Below are 22,500 nucleotides of genomic sequence, written 5' to 3'. Positions count from 1 at the left end.
GCTAACAACATGCTAATTTATGCTAGAATCATGCTAGTAACATGCTAGATCATGCTAGATTCATGCTAGTAACATACTAATTCATGCTAGAATCATGCTAACAACATGATAATTCATGCTAGAATCATGCTAGTAACATGCTAATTCATGCTAGAATCATGCTAACAACATGCTAATTCATGCTAGAATCGTGTTAATTCATGCTAAAATCATGCTAGTAACATGCTAATTCATGTTAAAATCATGCTAGGTACATGCTAATTCATGCTAGAATCGTGCTAGTAACATGCTAATTCATGCTAGAATCGTGCTAGTAACATGCTAATTCATACTAGAATCATGCTAGTAACATGCTAATTCATGCTAGAATTATGCTAACAACATGCTAATTCATGCTAGAATCATGCTAGTAACATGCTAATTCATGCTAGAATCATGCTAGTAACATGCTAAATCATGCTAGAATCATGCTAACAACATGCTAAATCATGCTAGAATCATGCTAACAACATCTATCTATCTATCTATCTATCTATCTATCTATCTATCTATCTATCTATCTATCTATCTATCTATCTATCTATCTATCTATCTATCTTTTCATACTTTTTAAAACTGTTTAAATAAACTATTACCGTCAGGCTTTCACAAGCCAGCCTCAAAGTTTGTTCTCAAACTTTAAGAATCTAGTTATTATTTTTCTATATTATTCTTCTTCTGAGACTAAAAATTAAACTCTATCTCCTCTTAGGCCTTTCAAGCTATGACCATCAAACTCGGGTCAGACCTCCGAACTATTCTGACTCGAGTTGCTATATCCTTTCCGACTGATCCGACTTTCGGTTTCCCGAAAAACGTCCCGGGACCGTCGGAAAAATCCCATAGACGTAACATTGGATCAAACTTTGTGACCTCATAACTCCGCATCAGAATGTCACACAGACTTCTAACTGGGCTCATTTAACTCAGACTATCAAACTGCCAATGACTGATCACCTTTAAACTTTCTGGCCACGCCCTAGCAACCACTTTTGGACCCTAGAAACCGTCCCATAGACTTCCATTGCAAAAGACTCTCATTGACTTTACATGGGATCAAACTTTGTGAGCTCATAACTCTGCATCAGACTGTCCTACAGACTAATGGCTAGGCTCATTTAACTCAGTCTAGCCAGCAGCCAATCACCGATGGCCTTTTAACTTTCTAGCCACACCCTAACAACCAGATACTGCACCCTAGCAACTGTCCCATAGACTGCAATTAAAGAGGTTCAGACTGATATTGTCATGCTGCAGTGTGATAGAGACATGGGGGTTGTGTTTAACTGTTCATACTGGCAAGAAGCTTTGATACATCATCAGTCTAAGCTGTCAATCAACTCCATAGCAACAAAACAGACTAACCTAGCAACGATATGGCACCAGCTATATCTCAGCATCAGAACATCATAGAGAGGCAGGGGTTGGCTTGTTTGACTCATGCTCTTACACCATCTATCTATCTATCTATCTATCTATCTATCTATCTATCTATCTATCTATCTATCTATCTATCTATCTATCTATCTATCTATCTACCTTTATCTATCTACCTCTACCTATCTACCTTTATCTATCTACCTCTACCTATCTATCTATCTATCTATCTATCTATCTATCTATCTATCTATCTATCTATCTATCTATCTATCTATCTATCTATCTATCTATCTATCTCTACCTATCTATCTATCTATCTATCTATCTATCTATCTATCTATATCTATCTATCTATCTATCTATCTATCTATCTATCTATCTATCTATCTATCTATCTATCTATCTATCTATCTATCTATCTATCTATCTATCTATCTATCTATGTATTCATCATGCATCATGCTAACAACATGCTAATTCATGCTAGAATCATGCTAGTCACATGCTAATTCATGCTAAAATCATGCTAGTCACATGCTAATTCATGCTAGAATCATGCTAACAACATGCTAATTCATGCTAGAATCATGCTAATTTATGCTAAAATCATGCTAGTAACATGCTAATCCATGCTAGAATCATGCTAACAACATGCTAATTCATGCTAGATTCATGCTAGTAACATGCTAATTCATGCTAGAATCATGCTAATATCATGCTAATTCATGCTAGCATCATGCTAACAACATGCTAATTCATGCTAGAATCATGCTAGTAACATGCTAATTCATGCTAGAATCATGCTAACAACATGCTAATTCATGCTAGAATCATGCTAGTAACATGCTAATTCATGCTATAATCATGCTAACAACATGCTAATTCATGCTAGAATTATGCTAGTAACATGCTAATTCATGCTAGAATCGTGCTAACAACATGCTAATTCATGCTAGAATCATGCTAACAACATGCTAATTCATGCTAGAATCATGCTAGTGAAATGCTAATTCATGCTAGAATCATGCTAACAACATGCTAATTCATGCTAGAATCATGCTAGTAACATGCTAATTCATGCTAGAAGCATGCTAACAACATGCTAATTTATGCTAGAATCATGCTAGTAGCATGCTAATTCATGCTAGAATCTTGCTAGTAACATGCTAAATCATGCTAGAATCATGCTAACAACATGCTAATTCATGCTAGAATCATGCTAACAACATGCTAATTCATGCTAGAATTGTGTTAATTCATGCTAAAATCATGCTAGTAACATGCTAATTCATGCTAGAATCATGCTAGTAACATGCTAATTCATGCTAGAATCGTGCTAACAACATGCTAATTCATGTTAAAATCATGCTAACAACATGCTAATTATTGCTAAAATCATGCTAGTAACATGCTAATTCATGCTAAAATCATGCTAACAACATGCTATTTCACGTTAAAATCATGGTAATAACATGCTAATCTATCTATCTATCTATCTATCTATCTATCTATCTATCTATCTATCTATCTATCTATCTATCTATCTTTTCATACTTTTTAAAACTGTTTAAACTAAATAAACTATTACCGTCAGGCTTTCACAAGCCAGCCTCAAAGTTTGTTCTCAAACTTTAAGAATCTAGTTAATAATATTTCTTCACCATGCTACCATAACTATTTTTTGCATTAGAATAATAAGAAACTGCAATAAAGTATGTATTAATTTTCTTTAAAATAATCTTAATTGCCACTTTTAAAATTTAATGAGAGTATTATTAGGCTGGCTTGTGTAGCAAGCCAGACTACTGTTATCCTATTAAACTTATTAGGCTGGCTTGTGTAGCAAGCCAGACTACTGTTATCCTATTAAACTTATTATTAGGCTGGCTTGAGAAACAAGCCAGACTACTGAAATCCTATTTAAACTTATTATTTTTTTTATATATTATTCTTCTTCTTCTTCTGAGACTAAAATTCAAAATCTATCTCCTCCTAGAGCTTTCGAGCTATGACCACCAAACTCACACCAGACCTCCAAACTATTCTGACTCGGTATGCCATATCTTTTCCGACTGATCCGACTTTCGATTTTCCGAAAAACGTCCCGGGACCGTCGGAAAAATCCCATAGACTTAACATTGGACCAAACTTTGTGACCTCATAACTCTGCATCAGACTGTCACACAGACTTCTAACTGGGCTCATTTAACTCAGACTACCTAACTGCCAATAACTGATGAGGTTTTAACTTTCTGGCCACACCCTAGCAACCACTTTTGGACCCTAGAAACTGTCCCATAGACTTCCATTCAAAAGACTCTCATTGACTTAACATGGGATCAAAATTTGTGAGCTTATAACTCTGCATCAGACTGTCATACAGACTAATGGCTGAGCTCATTTAACTCAGACTACCAAACTGAAAATAACTGATGAGCTTTTAACTTTCTAGCCACACCCTAACTACCAGATACTGCACCCTAGCAACAACTGTCCCATAGACTTTTATTGCAAAAGACTGTCATTGACTTAACAATAGATCTAACTTTGTGACCTCAAAACTATCTATCTATCCTTTTCAAACTGCTTTTATCTATCTATCTATCTATCTATCTATCTATCTATCTATCTATCTATCTATCTATCTATCTATCTATCTATCTATCTATCTATCTATCTATCTATAAACTGTTTTTATCTATCTATCTATCTATCTATCTATCTATCTATCTATCTATCTATCTATCTATCTATCTATCTATCTATCTATCTATCTATCTATCTATCTATCTATCAACTGTTTTAATCTATCTATCTATCTATCTATCTATACACTATTTTAATCTATCTATCTATCTATCTATCTATCTATCTATCTATCTATCTATCTATCTATCTATCTATCTATCTATCTATCTATCTATCTATCTATCTATCTATCTATCTATCTATCTATCTATCTATCTATCTATCTATCTATCTATAAACTGTTTTTATCAATCTATCTATCTATCTATCTATCTATCTATCTATCTATCTATCTATCTATCTATCTATCTATCTATCTATCTATCTATCTATCTATCTATCTATCTATCTATCTATCTATCTATCTATCTATCTATCTATCTATCTATCTCTCTCTCTCTCTCTCTATCTATCTATCTATCTATCTATCTATCTATCTATCTATCTATCTATCTATCTATCTATCAACTGTTTTAATCTATCTATCTATCTATCTATCTATACACTATTTTAATCTATCTATCTATCTATCTATCTATCTATCTATCTATCTATCTATCTATCTATCTATCTATCTATCTATCTATCTATCTATCTATCTATCTATCTATCTATCTATCTATCTATCTATCTATCTATCTATCTATCTATCTTCAAACTATTTTATCTATCTGTCATGATAGTAACATGCTAATTCATGCTAGAATCATGCTAGTAACATGCTAATTCATGCTAGAATCATGCTAATAACTTGCTAATTCATGCTAGAATCATGCTAATTTATGCTAGATTCATGCTAGTAGCATGCTAATCCATGCTAGTAACATGCTAATTCATGCTAGAATCATGCTAATAACATGCCATTCCATGCTAGAATAATGCTAATTCATGCTAGAATCATGCTAATAACATGCTAATTCATGCTAGAATCATGCTAATAACATGCTAATACATGCTAGAATCATGCTAGTAACATGCTAATTCATGCTAGAATCAAGCTAACAACATGCTAATTCATGCTAGAATCATGCTAAACTTTAAACTACTTTAAACTTAAAACTGCTTTAAGACTTTAAACTACTTTAAACTTAAAACTGCTTTAAGACTTTAAACTACTTTAAACTTTAAACTGCTTTAAAACTTTAAACTACTTTAAACTTTAAACTGCTTTAAAACTAAGCTACTTAACTTAAAACTGCTTTAAAACTTTAAGCTACATTTAACTTAAAATTGCTTTAAAACTTAAAAATTAAAGCTTTCTCAAGCCAGCCTAAAGTTTGTCTCGACGAACTTTAATAATCTAGTTAGGCTGGCTTGTGTAGCAAGCCAGACTACTGTTATCCTATTAAACTTATTATTATTATTAATATTATTAGGCTGGCTTGTGTAGCAAGCCAGACTACTGTTATCCTATTAAACTTATTATTATATTTATTATTCTTCTTCTGAGACTAAAAATTAAACTCTATCTCCACCTAGACCTTTCAAGCTATGACCATCAAACTCGGGTCAGACCTCCGAACTATTCTGACTCGAGTTGCTATATCTATTCCGACTGATCCGACTTTCGGTTTCCCGAAAAACGTCCCGGGACCGTCGGAAAAATCCCATAGACGTAACATTGGATCAAACTTTGTGACCTCATAACTCCGCATCAGAATGTCACACAGACTTCTAACTGGGCTCATTTAACTCAGACCATCAAACTGCCAATGACTGATCACCTTTAAACTTTCTAGCCACGCCTTAGCAACCACTTTTGGACCCTAGAAACCGTCCCATAGACTTCCATTGCAAAAGACTCTCATTGACTTTACATGGGATCAAACTTTGTGAGCTCATAACTCTGCATCAGACTGTCCTACAGACTAATGGCTGAGCTTATTTAACTCAGTCTAGCCAGCAGCCAATTACTGATGGCCTTTTAACTTTCTAGCCACACCCTAACAACCAGATACTGCACCCTAGCAACTGTCCCATAGACTGCAATTAAAGAGGTTCAGACTGATATTGTCATGCTGCAGTGTGATAGAGACATGGGGGTTGTTTTTAACTGTTCATACTGGCAAGAAGCTTTGATACATCATCAGTCTAAGCTGTCAATCAACTCCATAGCAACAAAACAGACTAACCTAGCAACGATATAACAGCAGCTATATCTCAGCATCAGAACATCGTAGAGAAGCGGGGGTTGGCTTGTTTGAATCAGGCTCGCACACCATCTATCTATCTATCTATCTATCTATCTATCTATCTATCTATCTATCTATCTATCTATCTATCTATCTATCTATCTATCTATCTATCTATCTATCTATATATCTATCTATCATCTATCTATCTATCTATTTATCTATATCTATTTATCTACCTCTATCTATCTATCTATCTATCTATCTATCTATCTATCTATCTATCTATCTATCTATCTATCTATCTATCTATCTATCTATCTATCTATCTATCTCTATCTATCTATCTGTCTATCTATCTATCTATCTATCTATCTATCATGCTAACAACATGCTAATTCATGCTAGAATCATGCTAGTCACATGCTAATTCATGCTAGAATCATGCTAACAACATGCTAATTCATGCTAGAATCATGCTAGTAACATGCTAATTCATGTTAGAATCATGCTAACAACATGCTAATTTATGCTAGAATCATGCTAGTAACGTGCTAATTCATGCTAGAATCATGCTAACAACATGCTAATTCATGCTAGTAACATGCTAATTCATGCTAGAATCATGCTAACAACATGCTAATTCATGCTAGAATCATGCTAGTAACATGCTAATTCATGCTAGAATCATGCTGATTCATGCTAGAATCATGCTAACAACATGCTAATTCATGCTAGAATCATGCTAGTAACATGCTAATTCATGTTAGAATCATGCTAACAACATGCTAATTCATGCTAGAATCATGCTAGTAACGTGCTAATTCATGCTAGAATCATGCTAACAACATGCTAATTCATGCTAGAATCATGCTAGTAACATGCTAATTCATTCTAGAATCATGCTAGTAACATGCTAATTCATGCTAGAATCATGCTAACAACATGCTAATTCATGCTAGAATCATGCTAGTAACATGCTAATTCATGCTAGAATCATGCTAATTCATGCTAGAATCATGCTAACAACATGCTAATTCATGCTAGATTATTGCTAGTAACATGCTAATTCATGCTAGAATCATGTTAGTAACATGCTAATTCATGTTAGAATCATGCTAACAACATGCTAATTCATGCTAGAATCGTGCTAATTCATGCTAAAATCATGCTAGTAACATGCTAATTCATGTTAAAATCATGCTACGTACATGCTAATTCATGCTAGAATCATGCTAGTAACATGCTAATTCATGCTACAATTGTGCCAACAACATGCTAATTCATGCTAGAATCATGCTAACAACATGCAAATTCATGCTAGAATCATGCTAGTAACATGCTAATCCATGCTAAAATCATGCTAACAACATGCTAATTCATGCTAAAATCATGCTAGTTACATGCTAATTCATGCTAATATCATGCTAACAACATGCTATTTTACGTTAAAATCATGCTAATAACATGCTTATCTATCTATCTATCTATCTATCTATCTATCTATCTATCTATCTATCTATCTATCTATCTATCTATCTATCTATCTATCTATCTATCTATCTTTTCATACTTTTTAAAACTGTTTAAACTAAATAAACTATTACCGTCAGGCTTTCACAAGCCAGCCTCAAAGTTTGTTCTCAAACTTTAAGAATCTAGTTATTCTTCTTCTGAGACTAAAAATTAAACTCTATCTCGTCCTAGGCCTTTCAAGCTATGACCATCAAACTCGGGTCAGACCTCCGAACTATTCTGACTCGAGTTGCTATATCCTTTCCGACTGATCCGACTTTCGGTTTTCCGAAAAACGTCCCGGGACCGTCGGAAAAATCCCATAGACGTAACATTGGATCAAACTTTGTGACCTCATAACTCCGCATCAGAATGTCACACAGACTTCTAACTGGGCTCATTTAACTCAGACTATCAAACTGCCAATGACTGACCACCTTTAAACTTTCTGGCCACGCCCTAGCAACCACTTTTGGACCCTAGAAACCGTCCCATAGACTTCCATTGCAAAATACTCTCATTGACTTTGCATGGGATCAAACTTTGTGAGCTCATAACTCTGCATCAGACTGTCCTACAGACTAATGATTGAGCTCATTTAACTCAGTCTAGCCAGCAGCCAATCACTGATGTCCTTTTAACTTTCTAGCCACACCCTAACAACCAGATACTGCACCCTAGCAACTGTCCCATAGACTGCCATTAAAGAGGTTCAGACTGATATTGTCATGCTGCAGTGTGATAGAGACATGGGGGTTGTTTTTAACTGTTCATACTGGCAAGAAGCTTTGATACATCATCAGTCTAAGCTGTCAATCAACTCCATAGCAACAAAACAGACTAACCTAGCAACGATATAACAGCAGCTATATCTCAGCATCAGAACATCGTAGAGAGGTGGGGGTTGGCTTGTTTGACTCATGCTCGCACACCATCTATCTATCTATCTATCTATCTATCTATCTATCTATCTATCTATCTATCTATCTATCTATCTATCTATCTACCTACTATTTTAATCTATCTATCTATCTATCTATCTATCTATCTATCTATCTATCTATCTATCTATCTATCTATCTATCTATCTATCTATCTATAAACTGCTTCTATCTATCTATCTATCTATCTATCTATCTATCTATCTATCTATCTATCTATCTATCTATCTATCTATCTATCTACCTATCTATCTATCTATCTATCTATCTATCTATCTATCTATCTATCTATCTATCTATCTATCTATCTATCTATCATGCTAACAACATGCTAATTCATGCTAGAAACATGCTAGTTACATGCTAATTCATGCTAGAATCATGCTAGTCACATGCTAATTCATGCTAGAATCATGCTAGTCACATGCTAATCATGCTAGAATCATGCTAACAACATGCTAATTCATGCTAGAATCATGCTAGTCACATGCCAATTCATGCTAACAACATGCTAATTCATGCTAGAATCATGCTAGTAACATGCTAATTCATGTTAGAATCATGCTAACAACATGCTAATTCATGCTAGAATCATGCTAGTAGCATGCTAATTCATGTTAGAATCATGCTAACAACATGCTAATTCATGCTAGAATCATGCTAGTAACATGCTAATTCATGTTAGAATCATGCTAACAACATGCTAATTCATGCTAGAATCATGCTAGTTACATGCTAATTCATGCTAGAATCATGCTAATCACATGCTAATTCATGCTAGAATCATGCTAGTTACATGCTAATTCATGCTAGAATCATGCTAGTCTCATGCTAATTCATGCTAGAATCATGCCAGTCACATGCTAATTCATACTAGAATCATGCTAACAACATGCTAATTCATGCTAGAATCATGCTAGTCACATGCTAATTCATGCTAGAATCATGCTAACAACATGCTAATTCATGCTAGAATCATGCTAGTAACATGCTAATTCATGTTAGAATCATGCTAACAACATGCTAATTCGTGCTAGAATCATGCTAGTAGCATGCTAATTCATGCTAGAATCGTGCTAACAACATGCTAATTCATGCTAGAATCATGCTAGTAACATGCTAATTCATGCTAGAATCATGCTAGTAACATACTAATTCATGCTAGAATCATGCTAACAACATGCTAATTCATGCTAGAATCGTGCTAATTCATGCCAAAATCATGCTAGTAACATGCTAATTCATGCTAGAATCATGCTAGTAACATGCTAATTCATGCTAGAATCGTGCTAGTAACATGCTAATTCATACTAGAATCATGCTAGTAACATGCTAATTCATGCTAGAATTATGCTAACAACATGCTAATTCATGCTAGAATCATGGTAGTAACATGCTAATTCATGCTAGAATCGTGCTAACAACATGCTAAATCATGCTAGAATCATGCTAACAACATGCTAAATCATGCTAGAATCATGCTAACAACATGCTAATTCATGCTAGAATCATGCTAACAACATGCTAATTCATGCTAGAATCATGCTAACATTATGCTAATTCATGCTAGAATCATGCTAACAACATCTATCTATCTATCTATCTATCTATCTATCTATCTATCTATCTATCTATCTATCTATCTATCTTTTCATACTTTTTAAAACTGTTTAAATAAACTATTACCGTCAGGCTTTCACAAGCCAGCCTCAAAGTTTGTTCTCAAACTTTAAGAATCTAGTTAATTTTATTATTCTTCTTCTGAGACTAAAAATTAAACTCTATCTCGTCCTAGGCCTTTCAAGCTATGACCATCAAACTCGGGTCAGACCTCCGAACTATTCTGACTCGAGTTGCTATATCTTTTCCGACTGATCCGACTTTCGGTTTTCCGAAAAACGTCCCGGGACCGTCGGAAAAATCCCATAGACGTAACATTGGATCAAACTTTGTGACCTCATAACTCCGCATCAGAATGTCACACAGACTTCTAACTGGGCTCATTTAACTCAGACTATCAAACTGCCAATGACTGACCACCTTTAAACTTTCTGGCCACGCCCTAGCAACCACTTTTGGACCCTAGAAACCGTCCCATAGACTTCCATTGCAAAATACTCTCATTGACTTTACATGGGATCAAACTTTGTGAGCTCATAACTCTGCATCAGACTGTCCTACAGACTAATGGCTGAGCTCATTTAACTCAGTCTAGCCAGCAGCCAATCACTGATGGCCTTTTAACTTTCTAGCCACACCCTAACAACCAGATACTGCACCCTAGCAACTGTCCCATAGACTGCCATTAAATAGGTTCAGACTGATATTGTCATGCTGCATTGTGATAGAGACATGGGGATTGTTTTTAACTGTTCATACTGGCAAGAAGCTTGTATACATCATCAGTCTAAGCTGTCAATCAGCTCCATAGCAACAAAACAGACTAACCTAGCAACGATATGACACCAGCTATATCTCAGCATCAGAACATCGTAGAGAGGCGGGGGTTGGCTTGTTTGACTCATGCTCGCACACTATCTATCTATCTATCTATCTATCTATCTATCTATCTATCTATCTATCTACATCTTTCTATCTATCTATCTATCTATCTATCTATCTATCTATCTACATCTATCTATCTATCTGTCTATCTGTCTGTCTGTCTGTCTGTCTGTCTGTCTCTATCTATCTATCTATCTATCTATCTATCTATCTATCTATCTATCTATCTATCTACCTCTATCTATCTATCTATCTATCTGTCTGTCTGTCTGTCTGTCTGTCTGTCTCTATCTATCTATCTATCTATCTATCTATCTATCTATCTATCTATCTATCTATCTATCTATCTATCTATCTATCTATCTATCTATCTATCTATCATGCTAACAATATGCTAATTCATGCTAGAAACATGCTAGTTACATGCTAATTCATGCTAGAATCATGCTAGTCACATGCTAATTCATGCTAGAATCATGCTAGTCACATGCTAATTTATACTAGAATCATGCTAACAACATGCTAATTCAGGTTAGAATCATGCTAGTCACATGCTAATTCATGCTAGGATCATGCTAGTCACATGCTAATTTATACTAGAATCATGCTAACAACATGCTAATTCATGCTAGAATCATGCTATTCACATGCTAATTCATGCTAGAATCATGCTAGTAACATGCTAATTGATGTTAGAATCATGCTAACAACATGCTAATTCATGCTAGAATCATGCTAGTAACATGCTAATTCATGCTAGAATCATGCTAACAACATGCTAATTCATGCTAGAATCATGCTAGTAACATGCTAATTCATGCTAGAATCATGCTAACAACATGCTAATTCATGCTAGAATCATGCTAGTAACATGCTAATTTGTGCTAGAATCATGCTAGTAACATGCTAATTTATGCTAGAATCATGCTAGTAGCATGCTAATTCATGCTAGAATCATGCTAAAAACATGCTAATTTATGCTAGAATCATGCTAGTAACATGCTAATTCATGCTAAAATCATGCTAGTCACATGCTAATTCATGCTAGAATCATGCTAGTCACATGCTATTTATACTAGAATCATGCTAACAACATGCTAATTCAGGCTAGAATCATGCTAGTCACATGCTAATTCATGCTAGAATCATGCTAGTCACATGCTAATTCATGCTAGAATCATGCTAACAACATGCTAATTCATGCTAGAATCATGCTATTCACATGCTAATTCATGCTAGAATCATGCTAACAACATGCTAATTCATGATAGAATCGTGCTAGTAACATGCTAATTCATGCTAGAATCATGCTAGTAACATGCTAATTCATGCTAGAATCGTGCTAACACCATGCTAATTTATGCTAGAATCATGCTAGTTACATGCTAATTCATGCTAGAATCATGCTAGTAACATGCTAATTCATGCTAGAATCATGCTAGTAACATGCTAAATCATGCTAGAATCGTGCTAACAACATGCTAATTCATGCTAGAATCATGCTAATTAATGCTAAAATTATGCTTGTAACATGCTAATTCATGCTAGAATCATGCTAGTAACATGCTAATTCATGCTAGAATCATGCTAGTAACATACTAATTCATGCTAGAATCGTGCTAACAACATGCTATATCATGCTAGAATCATGCTAGTAACATGCTAATTCATGCTAGAATCGTGCTAGTCACATGCTAATTCATGCTAGAATCGTGCTAACAACATGCTAATTCATGCTAGAATCGTGCTAACAACATGCTAATTCATGCTAGAAACGTGCTAGTAACATGCTAATTCATGCTAGAATCATGCTAGTAACATGCCAATTCATGCTAGAATCATGCTAACAACATGCTAATTCATGCTAAAATCATGCTAACAACATTCTAATTCATGCTAAAATCATGCTAGTAACATGCTAATTCATGCTAGAATTATGCTAGCAACATGCTAATTTATGCTAGAATCATGCTAACAACATGCTAATTCATGCTAAAAACATGCTAACAACATGGTAATTCACGCTAGAATCATGCTAACAACATGCTAATTCACGTTAGAATCATGCTAATACCATGGTAATCTATCTATCTATCTATCTATCTATCTATCTATCTATCTATCTATCTATCTATCTATCTATCTATCTATCTATCTATCTTTTCATACTTTTAAAAACTGTTTAAACTAAATTAACTATTACCGTCAGGCTTTCACAAGCCAGCCTCAAAGTTTGTTCTCAAACTTTAAGAATCTAGTTATTATTTTTATTAATATTATTATTCTTCTTCTGAGACTAAAAATTAAACTCTATCTCCACCTAGACCTTTCAAGCTATGACCATCAAACTCGGGTCAGACCTCCGAACTATTCTGACTCGAGTTGCTATATCCTTTCCGACTGATCCGACTTTCGGTTTTCCGAAAAACGTCCCGGGACCGTCGGAAAAATCCCATAGACGTAACATTGGATCAAACTTTGTGACCTCATAACTCCGCATCAGAATGTCACACAGACTTCTAACTGGGCTCATTTAACTCAGACTATCAAACTGCCAATGACTGATCACCTTTAAACTTTCTGGCCACGCCCTAGCAACCACTTTTGGACCCTAGAAACCGTCCCATAGACTTCCATTGCAAAAGACTCTCATTGACTTTACATTGGATCAAACTTTGTGAGCTCATAACTCTGCATCAGACTGTCCTACAGACTAATAATTGAGCTCATTTAACTCAGTCTAGCCAGCAGCCAATCACTGATGGCCTTTTAACTTTTTAGCCACACCCTAACAACCAGATACTGCACCCTAGCAACTGTCCCATAGACTGCCATTAAAGAGGTTCAGACTGATATTGTCATGCTGCAGTGTGATAGAGACATGGGGGTTGTGTTTAACTGTTCATACTGGCAAGAAGCTTTGATACATCATCAGTCTAAGCTGTCAATCAACTCCATAGCAACAAAACAGACTAACCTAGCAACGATATGGCACCAGCTATATCTCAGCATCAGAACATCGTAGAGAGGCAGGGGTTGGCTTGTTTGACTCATGCTCGCACACCATCTATCTATCTATCTATCTATCTATCTATCTATCTATCTATCTATCTATCTATCTATCTATCTATCTATCTATCTATCTATCTATCTATCTTTCTATCTATCTATCTATCTATCCACTATCTATCTATCTATCTATCTATCTATCTATCTATCTATCTATCTATCTATCTATCTATCTATCTATCTATCTATCTACCTATCTATCTATCTATCTATCTATCTATCTATCTACCTATATCTATCTATCTAATTATCTATCTATCTATCTATCTATCTATCTATCTATCTATCTATCTACCTTTATCGATCTATCTATCTATCCATCATACTAAGAACATGCTAATTCATGCTAGAATCATGCTAGTCACATGCTAATTTATGCTAGAATCATGCTAGTCACATGCTAATTCATACTAGAATCATGCTAACAACATGCTAATTCATGCTAGAATCATGCTAGTCACATGCTAATTCATTCTAGAATCATGCTAACAACATGCTAATTTATGCTAGAATCATGCTAGTCACATGCTAATTCATGCTAGAATGATGCTAACAACATGCTAATTCATGCTAGATTCATGCTAGTAACATGCTAATTCATGTTAGAATCATGCTAACAACATGCTAATTCTTGCTAGAATCATGCTAGTAACATGCTAATTCATGCTAGAATCATGCTAACAACATGCTAATTCATGCTAGAATCATGCTAATTCATGCTAGAATCATGCTAACAACATGCTAATTCATGCTAGAATCATGCTAGTAACATGCTACTTCTTGTTAGAATCATGCTAACAACATGCTAATTCATGCTAGAATCATGCTAGTAACATGCTAATTCATGCTAGAAGCATGCTAACAACATGCTAATTCATGCTAGAATCATGCTAACAACTTGCTAATTCATGCTAGAATCATGCTAGTAACATGCTATTTCATGCTAGAATCATGCTAACAACATGCTAATTCATGCTAGAATCATGCTAGTAACATGCTAATTCATGCTAGAATCATGCTAGTAACATGCTAATTCATGCTAGAATCATGCTAAGAACATGCTAATTCATGCTAGAATCATGCTAACAACATGCTAATTCATGCTAGAATCGTGTTAATTCATGCTAAAATCATGCTAGTAACATGCTAATTCATGTTAAAATCATGCTAGGTACATGCTAATTCATGCTAGAATCATGCTAGTAACATGCTAATTCATGCTAGATTCGTGCTAACAACATGCTAGAATCATGCTAACAACATGCTAATTCATGCTAATAACATGCTAATTCATACTAAAATCATGCTAACAACATGCTAATTCATGCTAAAATCATGCTAGTAACATGCTAATTCATGCTAGAATCATGCTAACAACATGCTATTTCACGTTAAAATCATGCTAATAACATGTTAATCTATCTATCTATCTATCTATCTATCTATCTATCTATCTATCTTTTCGTACTTTTTAAAACTGTTTAAATAAACTATTACCGTCAGGCTTTCACAAGCCAGCCTCAAAGTTTGTTCTCAAACTTTAAGAATCTAGTTAATGTATATATTTATATAAATGCTTAAAAGCAATCAATTAAATGAAAAATAAAAATAATGACAATAATTATCTAAACAAAAGTTATTATTACTGCAATAATGATTTATTTTTTATGGGTTTTGTTAGCTGCAGTAGCCCTGTTCATTTAAAAAAAGATGGTTCTTGTTAATGTGACTCAGACATGCATGTGTTTTATTTTTGATTCTCTCCACTGCAGCTGGACATTATGGAGCCGAAAGTTCCAGATGACATTTACAAAACACACCTGGAGAACAACCGTAAGACCCTTTATTCTGTTTATTGGTCTTTTATGTGACTTTACAGATTACAGAACAGAAGTTAGAACAACCTATTTAACAGTAATAATGTCACACAGCATTTTTGGTATGTAATGGTGCGTACAGAATTAGGCCTGACACAATATCTATTTGTTGTTGAAGGATATATTGCACCAAAATATATTGTGATAAACTATATTATTGTCATTTTATGCCACTCATTATATAAAATAACAATATATTATCATCACAATGCAAGTGCATTCTTTCAAAGAACGCATATTTTATTCTGAAGAATATTGCATTTAATTTTAGTCGTTTTAGCAGTTTATTAATAAGGCAGTGGAATGCATATCCTAAATAAACAATAATAAGGTAAAAAGTGCTAGGTAAAAAGTAAGAGGCTGTGATATCTTATACCAGGTCTATTTTCAGTTGTCAGACACCTACATGAGAATATACTATAGCAGGGGTGTCCAAACTACGGCCCGCGGGGCTTTTTATAAATATTAATAGAATCTGGCCCGCTATACAAAAATGAACGTAATTCAATAAATAACCACCGGGTGTCGCTATTACATGCCTTCAATTAGACAGCAGTTCCTGTTACGAAGTAAAACGAACTGAACAAACTGAAAGAAACATCATTCATAATCACGTTTTGGCGAGCCATGGCACAAGCAAGAAAAAGGAAAATCAACAGTGAGTGCAGGAAATTTCAGTCACGATGGGGCAAAGAATATTTCTTCACAGAGGTCAGTGGAATATGTGTCTGTTTAATTTGCCAGGAATCAGTTGCAGTAATGAAGGGATATAATATTAAAAGACATTATAAAATAAAACATCAGGCCTTCAGCTCTTACACTGGTGCCGAACGAGATCAAAAAGTAAAACTAATAGCAGCAGCTCTATCAGCTCAACAACAGCAGTTTTTTTTTTTTTCGTGCTAATAAAGTGCAAGAAAAGTCTATGCTGGCTAGTTATGATGTAGCCCAGCTAATCGCACAGCACAGGAAACCTTTCACTGAAGGAGAATCTATAAAGGATGAGTGTTGCAAGTGTAATTTGCCCAGAGAAGATTCAAGATTTTAAAAACGAAAGTCTTTCTAGAAACACAGTTGGACGATGAATTAAAATAACAAATTAAAATAATTCCATAACACACACACACATACATACATACACATATACATATATACACACACACACACACACATACATATATACACATATACATATATACACATATACATACACACACACACACACATACATATATACACATATACATACACACACACACACACACACATACATACATACATACATGTATATTAGGGCTGTGCAATTAATCGAAAATCCGATTTCGATTTTGGCTTTTAACAATTATGAAAAACCATTAATCGAGATAAACGATTTTTCCATCACGTACCGCCCCCTTTCCAGTTGTACACGTGTGAAAACTCTGCCTCTGCAAAGCTCAGTTCCACGTGAAAATGACTAAAAGCATGTGCTGTAATGTAACTTGACAATCAAACATATATATTGCTTAAAGGGGCTAATAATATCGAGCTATTAAAATAGGTTTCAAAATATTCAAACCTGCTTTTATTCTAGCTGAAATAAAACAAATAAGCCTTTCTCCAGAAGAAAAAATATTATAGGAAAAACCTCTGTTAAACATCATTTGTGAAATATTTATAAATAAAAATAAATTCACAGAAGGGCGAATAATTTTGACTTATGATTTTTCCCATAATCGAGCAGCCCTAATATATATACATATATATGCGCGTCTGTGTAATATATGGCCCGGGACAACGTTTTTTTTTTTTTTTTTTTTTTTTTGCATCTGGCCCTCGGCCCAAAAAGTTTGGACACCCCTGTACTATATTAATTAATAGTAAATACTACTGTGTTTTTTAACCATACTGACACTGACACCTTCAATAATGACAGAGATGTCGCACAATCAGCTAAAATGTTGCTATAATTGGTCTTTATGTATGGGCGATATATATTGCATCGCAAAAATGATTGAGGTCATGTCCATATGTTGTGTGATAAGTCCATATATTGATTATTGTGACAGGCCGACACAAAATTCGAACACAACATGAGGGTTAATATAGTTTATCAAGATTGTTATGAAGGGTTATGACGAAAGTGTTATGTAGTAAGTGTTATGAAAGCAGTTAAAGTCAGTCAGAGATATTATGTTCAGTGTATTATTAATAAATTCTCTTCCTCTCTCAGGGTTTGGTGGCAGCGGCTCTCAGGTGGATTCGGCTCGTATGAATCTCGCCTCCTCGTTTGTAAACGGCTTCGTTAACGCTGCGTTCGGACAAGACAAACTGCTCACAGAAGACGGAAACAAGTGGCTGTACAAAAACAAGGACCACGGTGAGAACAGGCCTGTCTCAGAGCAGATACACTACAGAAATCTGAAATACTTAACACTATACAATAGTCTCATTAGTAAGTGTTTATGAATAGATTCACATCAACTCTGAGAAAAAGCCAGATTTATAACAGTTGCTATTTTAATTTAAAAAAACACAACTAAATTTGTTTAGTTATTAACTTAATTTAATAAAATAATTACGACTTGTAATCAGATTTTGACTTATTTTAATGCATTTATTAGGCATTGTAATTAGAAGTTAACATCAGCTGAGATTAATAAGTGTTTGTAGTTTTCAGTTAAATTAACTGACGATAACTCATACAGTACAAAGTGTTAACATACAATATCTCTAAAAACAGTCAGTCAGTATTTTAGCATGCATTAGACCAGATTAGCATATGAAAACGTTATTAAGCTAATGTTGTGCTGTTATGAACCCCACTGCAAATACAATCTGAATATTCGTAATAAAAAGCACTCTAAAAGTTTAAATAGTAAATAATTCCTCACTGTGCCCACGATATCAGTATTGTGCATGTTCATGATCATGATATATTGAGTTATTGAATATCAGCCTTTGTCTATTCATGTGTGTTATAGGGATGCTCAGCGCTGCGGCGTCACTGGGAATGATTCTGCTGTGGGATGTGGACGGTGGTCTGACACAGATCGATAAATATCTTTATTCATCAGAGGACTACATCAAGGCATGTACACAACATTTAGCACTCATTTTAACCATTTGGTTACCCAAAACTTGGGATCACAGTGGTCTTCTTTGCCAAAAGTGACTGAAAACCTTTTATTTTATACTAAAACATTTTATTTATGCAGTAAACTTTTTTTTCTTTATTTATATTTAGAATTTTCACAATATTTTGTGGTAAAAGTGCTAATTTATCCAGCAACTTCTTTTTACTTTGCATTTTGGGAAGGTTTTGTAATCAAAATGTTATTTATTTATGCATTCACTTCTTTTAGTCCATTTTTTTGTCAATGCGACTATACTTAAATACTTAAGTTGTCATTTTGTTGTTGTAATTAATATATAAATAGTATATAAATATAAAATAGTATAATATCTCACTGTAAAATGATGTTAGTAATTTTAAGCTAAAGAGAAATAATATAATTTTTATACTGTACAACTTGTTGATAATATATTTTTTTTTTGTCAATGCAAATACGTAGTACTTTTATTGTTGTTGTAATTTGTATATATACACACAATTGACTGTAAAAATACTGTAAATAAAACTGTTTTATTATATAAAAACTGTTATATATAAGAAAAACTGTTTTATTATATATATATATATACACCAGAGGTCGCGTTAGACTTTGTCATTGTCCGTCATTTTGACGGAGAGGGTTGTAAAAATTCCGTCATAACCTGTTATTGACCGTCAATTAATTTGCATATTTTCTAATCGCTTTTTTCATTCATATTTTATTAATGAACTTAAACGACGAGCATAAAAGCTAAATTATTTATTTATTTATTTATCAAATGAACAATAACTCGTATCTGCCTTTACTCATATCTCCCTCCTGCGTCGACCTGAGCTGGGTGCTTGCCATTAAATTCTGTGTCTTTGCCTCGGAAAGTCGACTTCTCCTGACAGATTTAAATTTGTTCTGGTGGCTGAAGCCGCGTTCTGTTGCCACACTGGAGAGTCCTTGCCAGAAGTGTCCCGGACTCTACAGACAGACTCGGGCCACATATGGTTAACAGGAATCGGGCCAGTGCTTTGCAGCCGCATCATAAACACATGTGCGGGAGCGAGCTGCGGGCCATAATCGGCCCCGATAACACTCGCCCATGCCCAGTCGGAGCTGGAGGCACCGAAGGGCAGCCGAGCTCAGGCCGATTACTACCTGCTATCTGGGTAGCGCCACTTTAGCAGTGTTTTGTAGTCAGGAAACATTTCGCCTAAGGAAGTGATCAGAAGTTTGCTGGATTTTCTGAATGTGGGATTTCCCGGTCTTGCAAGCACCCGTGCAGCACGTGCTCCTTCAGCTCCAGGGGCGCAGCTTCACCCCTCTGCGTTCGGTAGTGCATGGTGCTCACAACGCATTTCAAACCACCTGACCTCCTTGTTGCCGCTTGCTTGGCCCGTAACAACAGCTGTCGGCGCCTGAGGATTTTTGTCTGTTTGTTCTTCATCGTCCACTGCATCACTTCCTCTTTTTCTCCCTTTATTGTTAATATCGCAACTATTTGGCTGTTTAAAGAAACTTCTCACACTCAGCTGCTGTGAGATTTTTGCAACTGTACACAGCGGAGACAAAACAAGGGCAATCGCCATCAGCTGGACAGGAGTGGGAATTACAGCTACAAATACAATAGATCACCCTCAGCATAATCCATCAAAATGACGATCACCTTCAGATTTTTCCGTCACTGCTGAAAAAAATCTGTATATATATATATATATATATATATATATATATATATATATATATATATATATATATATATATATATATGTTTTATGTTATTTTTTTTTTTTATTGCAGTCCGGGGCTCTGTTGGCGTGTGGAATCGTGAACTCTGGTGTTCGTAATGAATGTGATCCTGCTCTCGCTCTGCTGTCTGATTACGTCCTGCACAACAGCAACATCATGAGGATCGGAGCCATTTTTGGGTAAATTACAAATAACACACTCTTACACGCACACGAATAACACACAGCATTTCATTCATTTTCCTACAGCTTAGTCCCTTTATTCATCAGAGGTTGCCACAGCGGAAAGAACCACTATCCCAGCATATGTTTTACACAGCGGATGACCTTCAGTACTGGGAAGCACACATACACACTCATTCCCACACACACTCGTACACTACGGCCAATTTGGTTCATCAATTCCCCTATACCACACGTGTTTGGACTGTGGGGTAAAACCAGAGCACCCGCAGGAAACCCACACCAACACGGGAGAACATGCAAACTCCACACAGAAACGCCAACTGACCCAGCTGGGACTCGAACCAGCGACCTTCCTGCTGTGATGCCACAGTGCTAACCACTGAGCCACCGTGACGCCCACTCTTCAAGATCAAACTATTTAGTACTTTATTAAGTGGTGTTTAATTGTGTGTGTGTGTGTGTGTGTGTGTAGGCTCGGTCTGGCATACGCCGGCTCAAACCGAGAGGATGTGCTTTCTCTTCTACTTCCTGTCATGGGAGACTCCAAATCCAGCATGGAGGTGAGTGTGTGTGTGTGTGTGTGTGTGTGTGTGTGTGTGTGTGTGTGTGTGTGTGTGTGTGTGTGTGTGTGTGTGTGTGTGTGTGTGTGTGTGTGTGTGTGTGTGTGTGTGTGTGTGTGTGTGTGTGTGTGTGTGTGGAGTGGTTGTTGTGTATATGAGTGTGTATAAGTGTAATGGCCAAATTTCTGTGTGAGTGTGCATGTGTCTATATCGCTAAATATGTGTGGGTGTCTATGCATTTGTGAGTGTGTATGTGTTTTATGTCCATTTTCCTGTCTGTCTGTCTGTGTGTGTGTGTGTGTGTGTGTGTCTTTTATAATATACATTTCTGTGTGTCTGTCTGTATGAGTGTGTATATGTTTTGTCTATATATATTTGTTTGTGTGTGTGTATGATGGTCCTGTGTGTGTGTTCTGCAGGTAGCAGGAGTGACGGCTCTGGCGTGTGGGATGATCGCTGTGGGTTCCTGTAATGGTGATGTCACTTCCACTATCCTGCAGACCATCATGGAGAAGAGTGAGCAGGAGCTGAAGGACACGTGCGCTCGCTGGCTGCCACTCGGCCTCGGACTCAATCACCTCGGTGAGACACATACACACGTACTCGAACTCACAAACATACTTACACACACACACACACACTTACTCACACTCTCTCTCACACATACACATTAACACTCACGCACACACACAAATGCTTGCTCGCTTACGCAGGCAC

At 35.5% G+C, this 22,500-nt stretch overlaps 2 protein-coding genes across 2 annotated transcripts in view; both read left to right on the top strand.

The window, feature by feature from the left end:
- The window catches only part of psmd2 (proteasome 26S subunit ubiquitin receptor, non-ATPase 2), a 56,279-nt gene that overhangs the window by 16,751 nt on the left and 17,028 nt on the right, over positions 1-22,500 (top strand). Inside the window, exons 8-13 of the mRNA NM_200546.1 lie at positions 16,102-16,162; positions 18,419-18,565; positions 19,170-19,276; positions 21,090-21,217; positions 21,696-21,783; positions 22,203-22,365. Coding sequence (NP_956840.1) covers positions 16,102-16,162; positions 18,419-18,565; positions 19,170-19,276; positions 21,090-21,217; positions 21,696-21,783; positions 22,203-22,365 — 694 coding nt within the window. The remainder of the gene's footprint in view (positions 1-16,101; positions 16,163-18,418; positions 18,566-19,169; positions 19,277-21,089; positions 21,218-21,695; positions 21,784-22,202; positions 22,366-22,500) is intronic.
- alp3 (alkaline phosphatase 3) overlaps positions 20,249-22,500 on the top strand; it is a 141,227-nt gene continuing 138,975 nt past the window's right edge. Inside the window, exon 1 of the mRNA XM_087282284.1 lies at positions 20,249-20,458. Within this exon, the coding sequence (XP_087138410.1) occupies positions 20,294-20,458 (165 nt within the window). The 5' untranslated portion in view covers positions 20,249-20,293. The remainder of the gene's footprint in view (positions 20,459-22,500) is intronic.

Source organism: Danio rerio, chromosome 15 (assembly GCF_052040795.2).
Source record: "Danio rerio strain M-AB ecotype USA chromosome 15, GRCz13ab, whole genome shotgun sequence".
NCBI classification, from domain to species: Eukaryota; Metazoa; Chordata; class Actinopteri; order Cypriniformes; family Danionidae; genus Danio; species Danio rerio.
The sequence above is the reverse complement of the archived record's forward strand: the minus strand, read 5'-3'. Positions and strand labels throughout refer to the sequence as shown.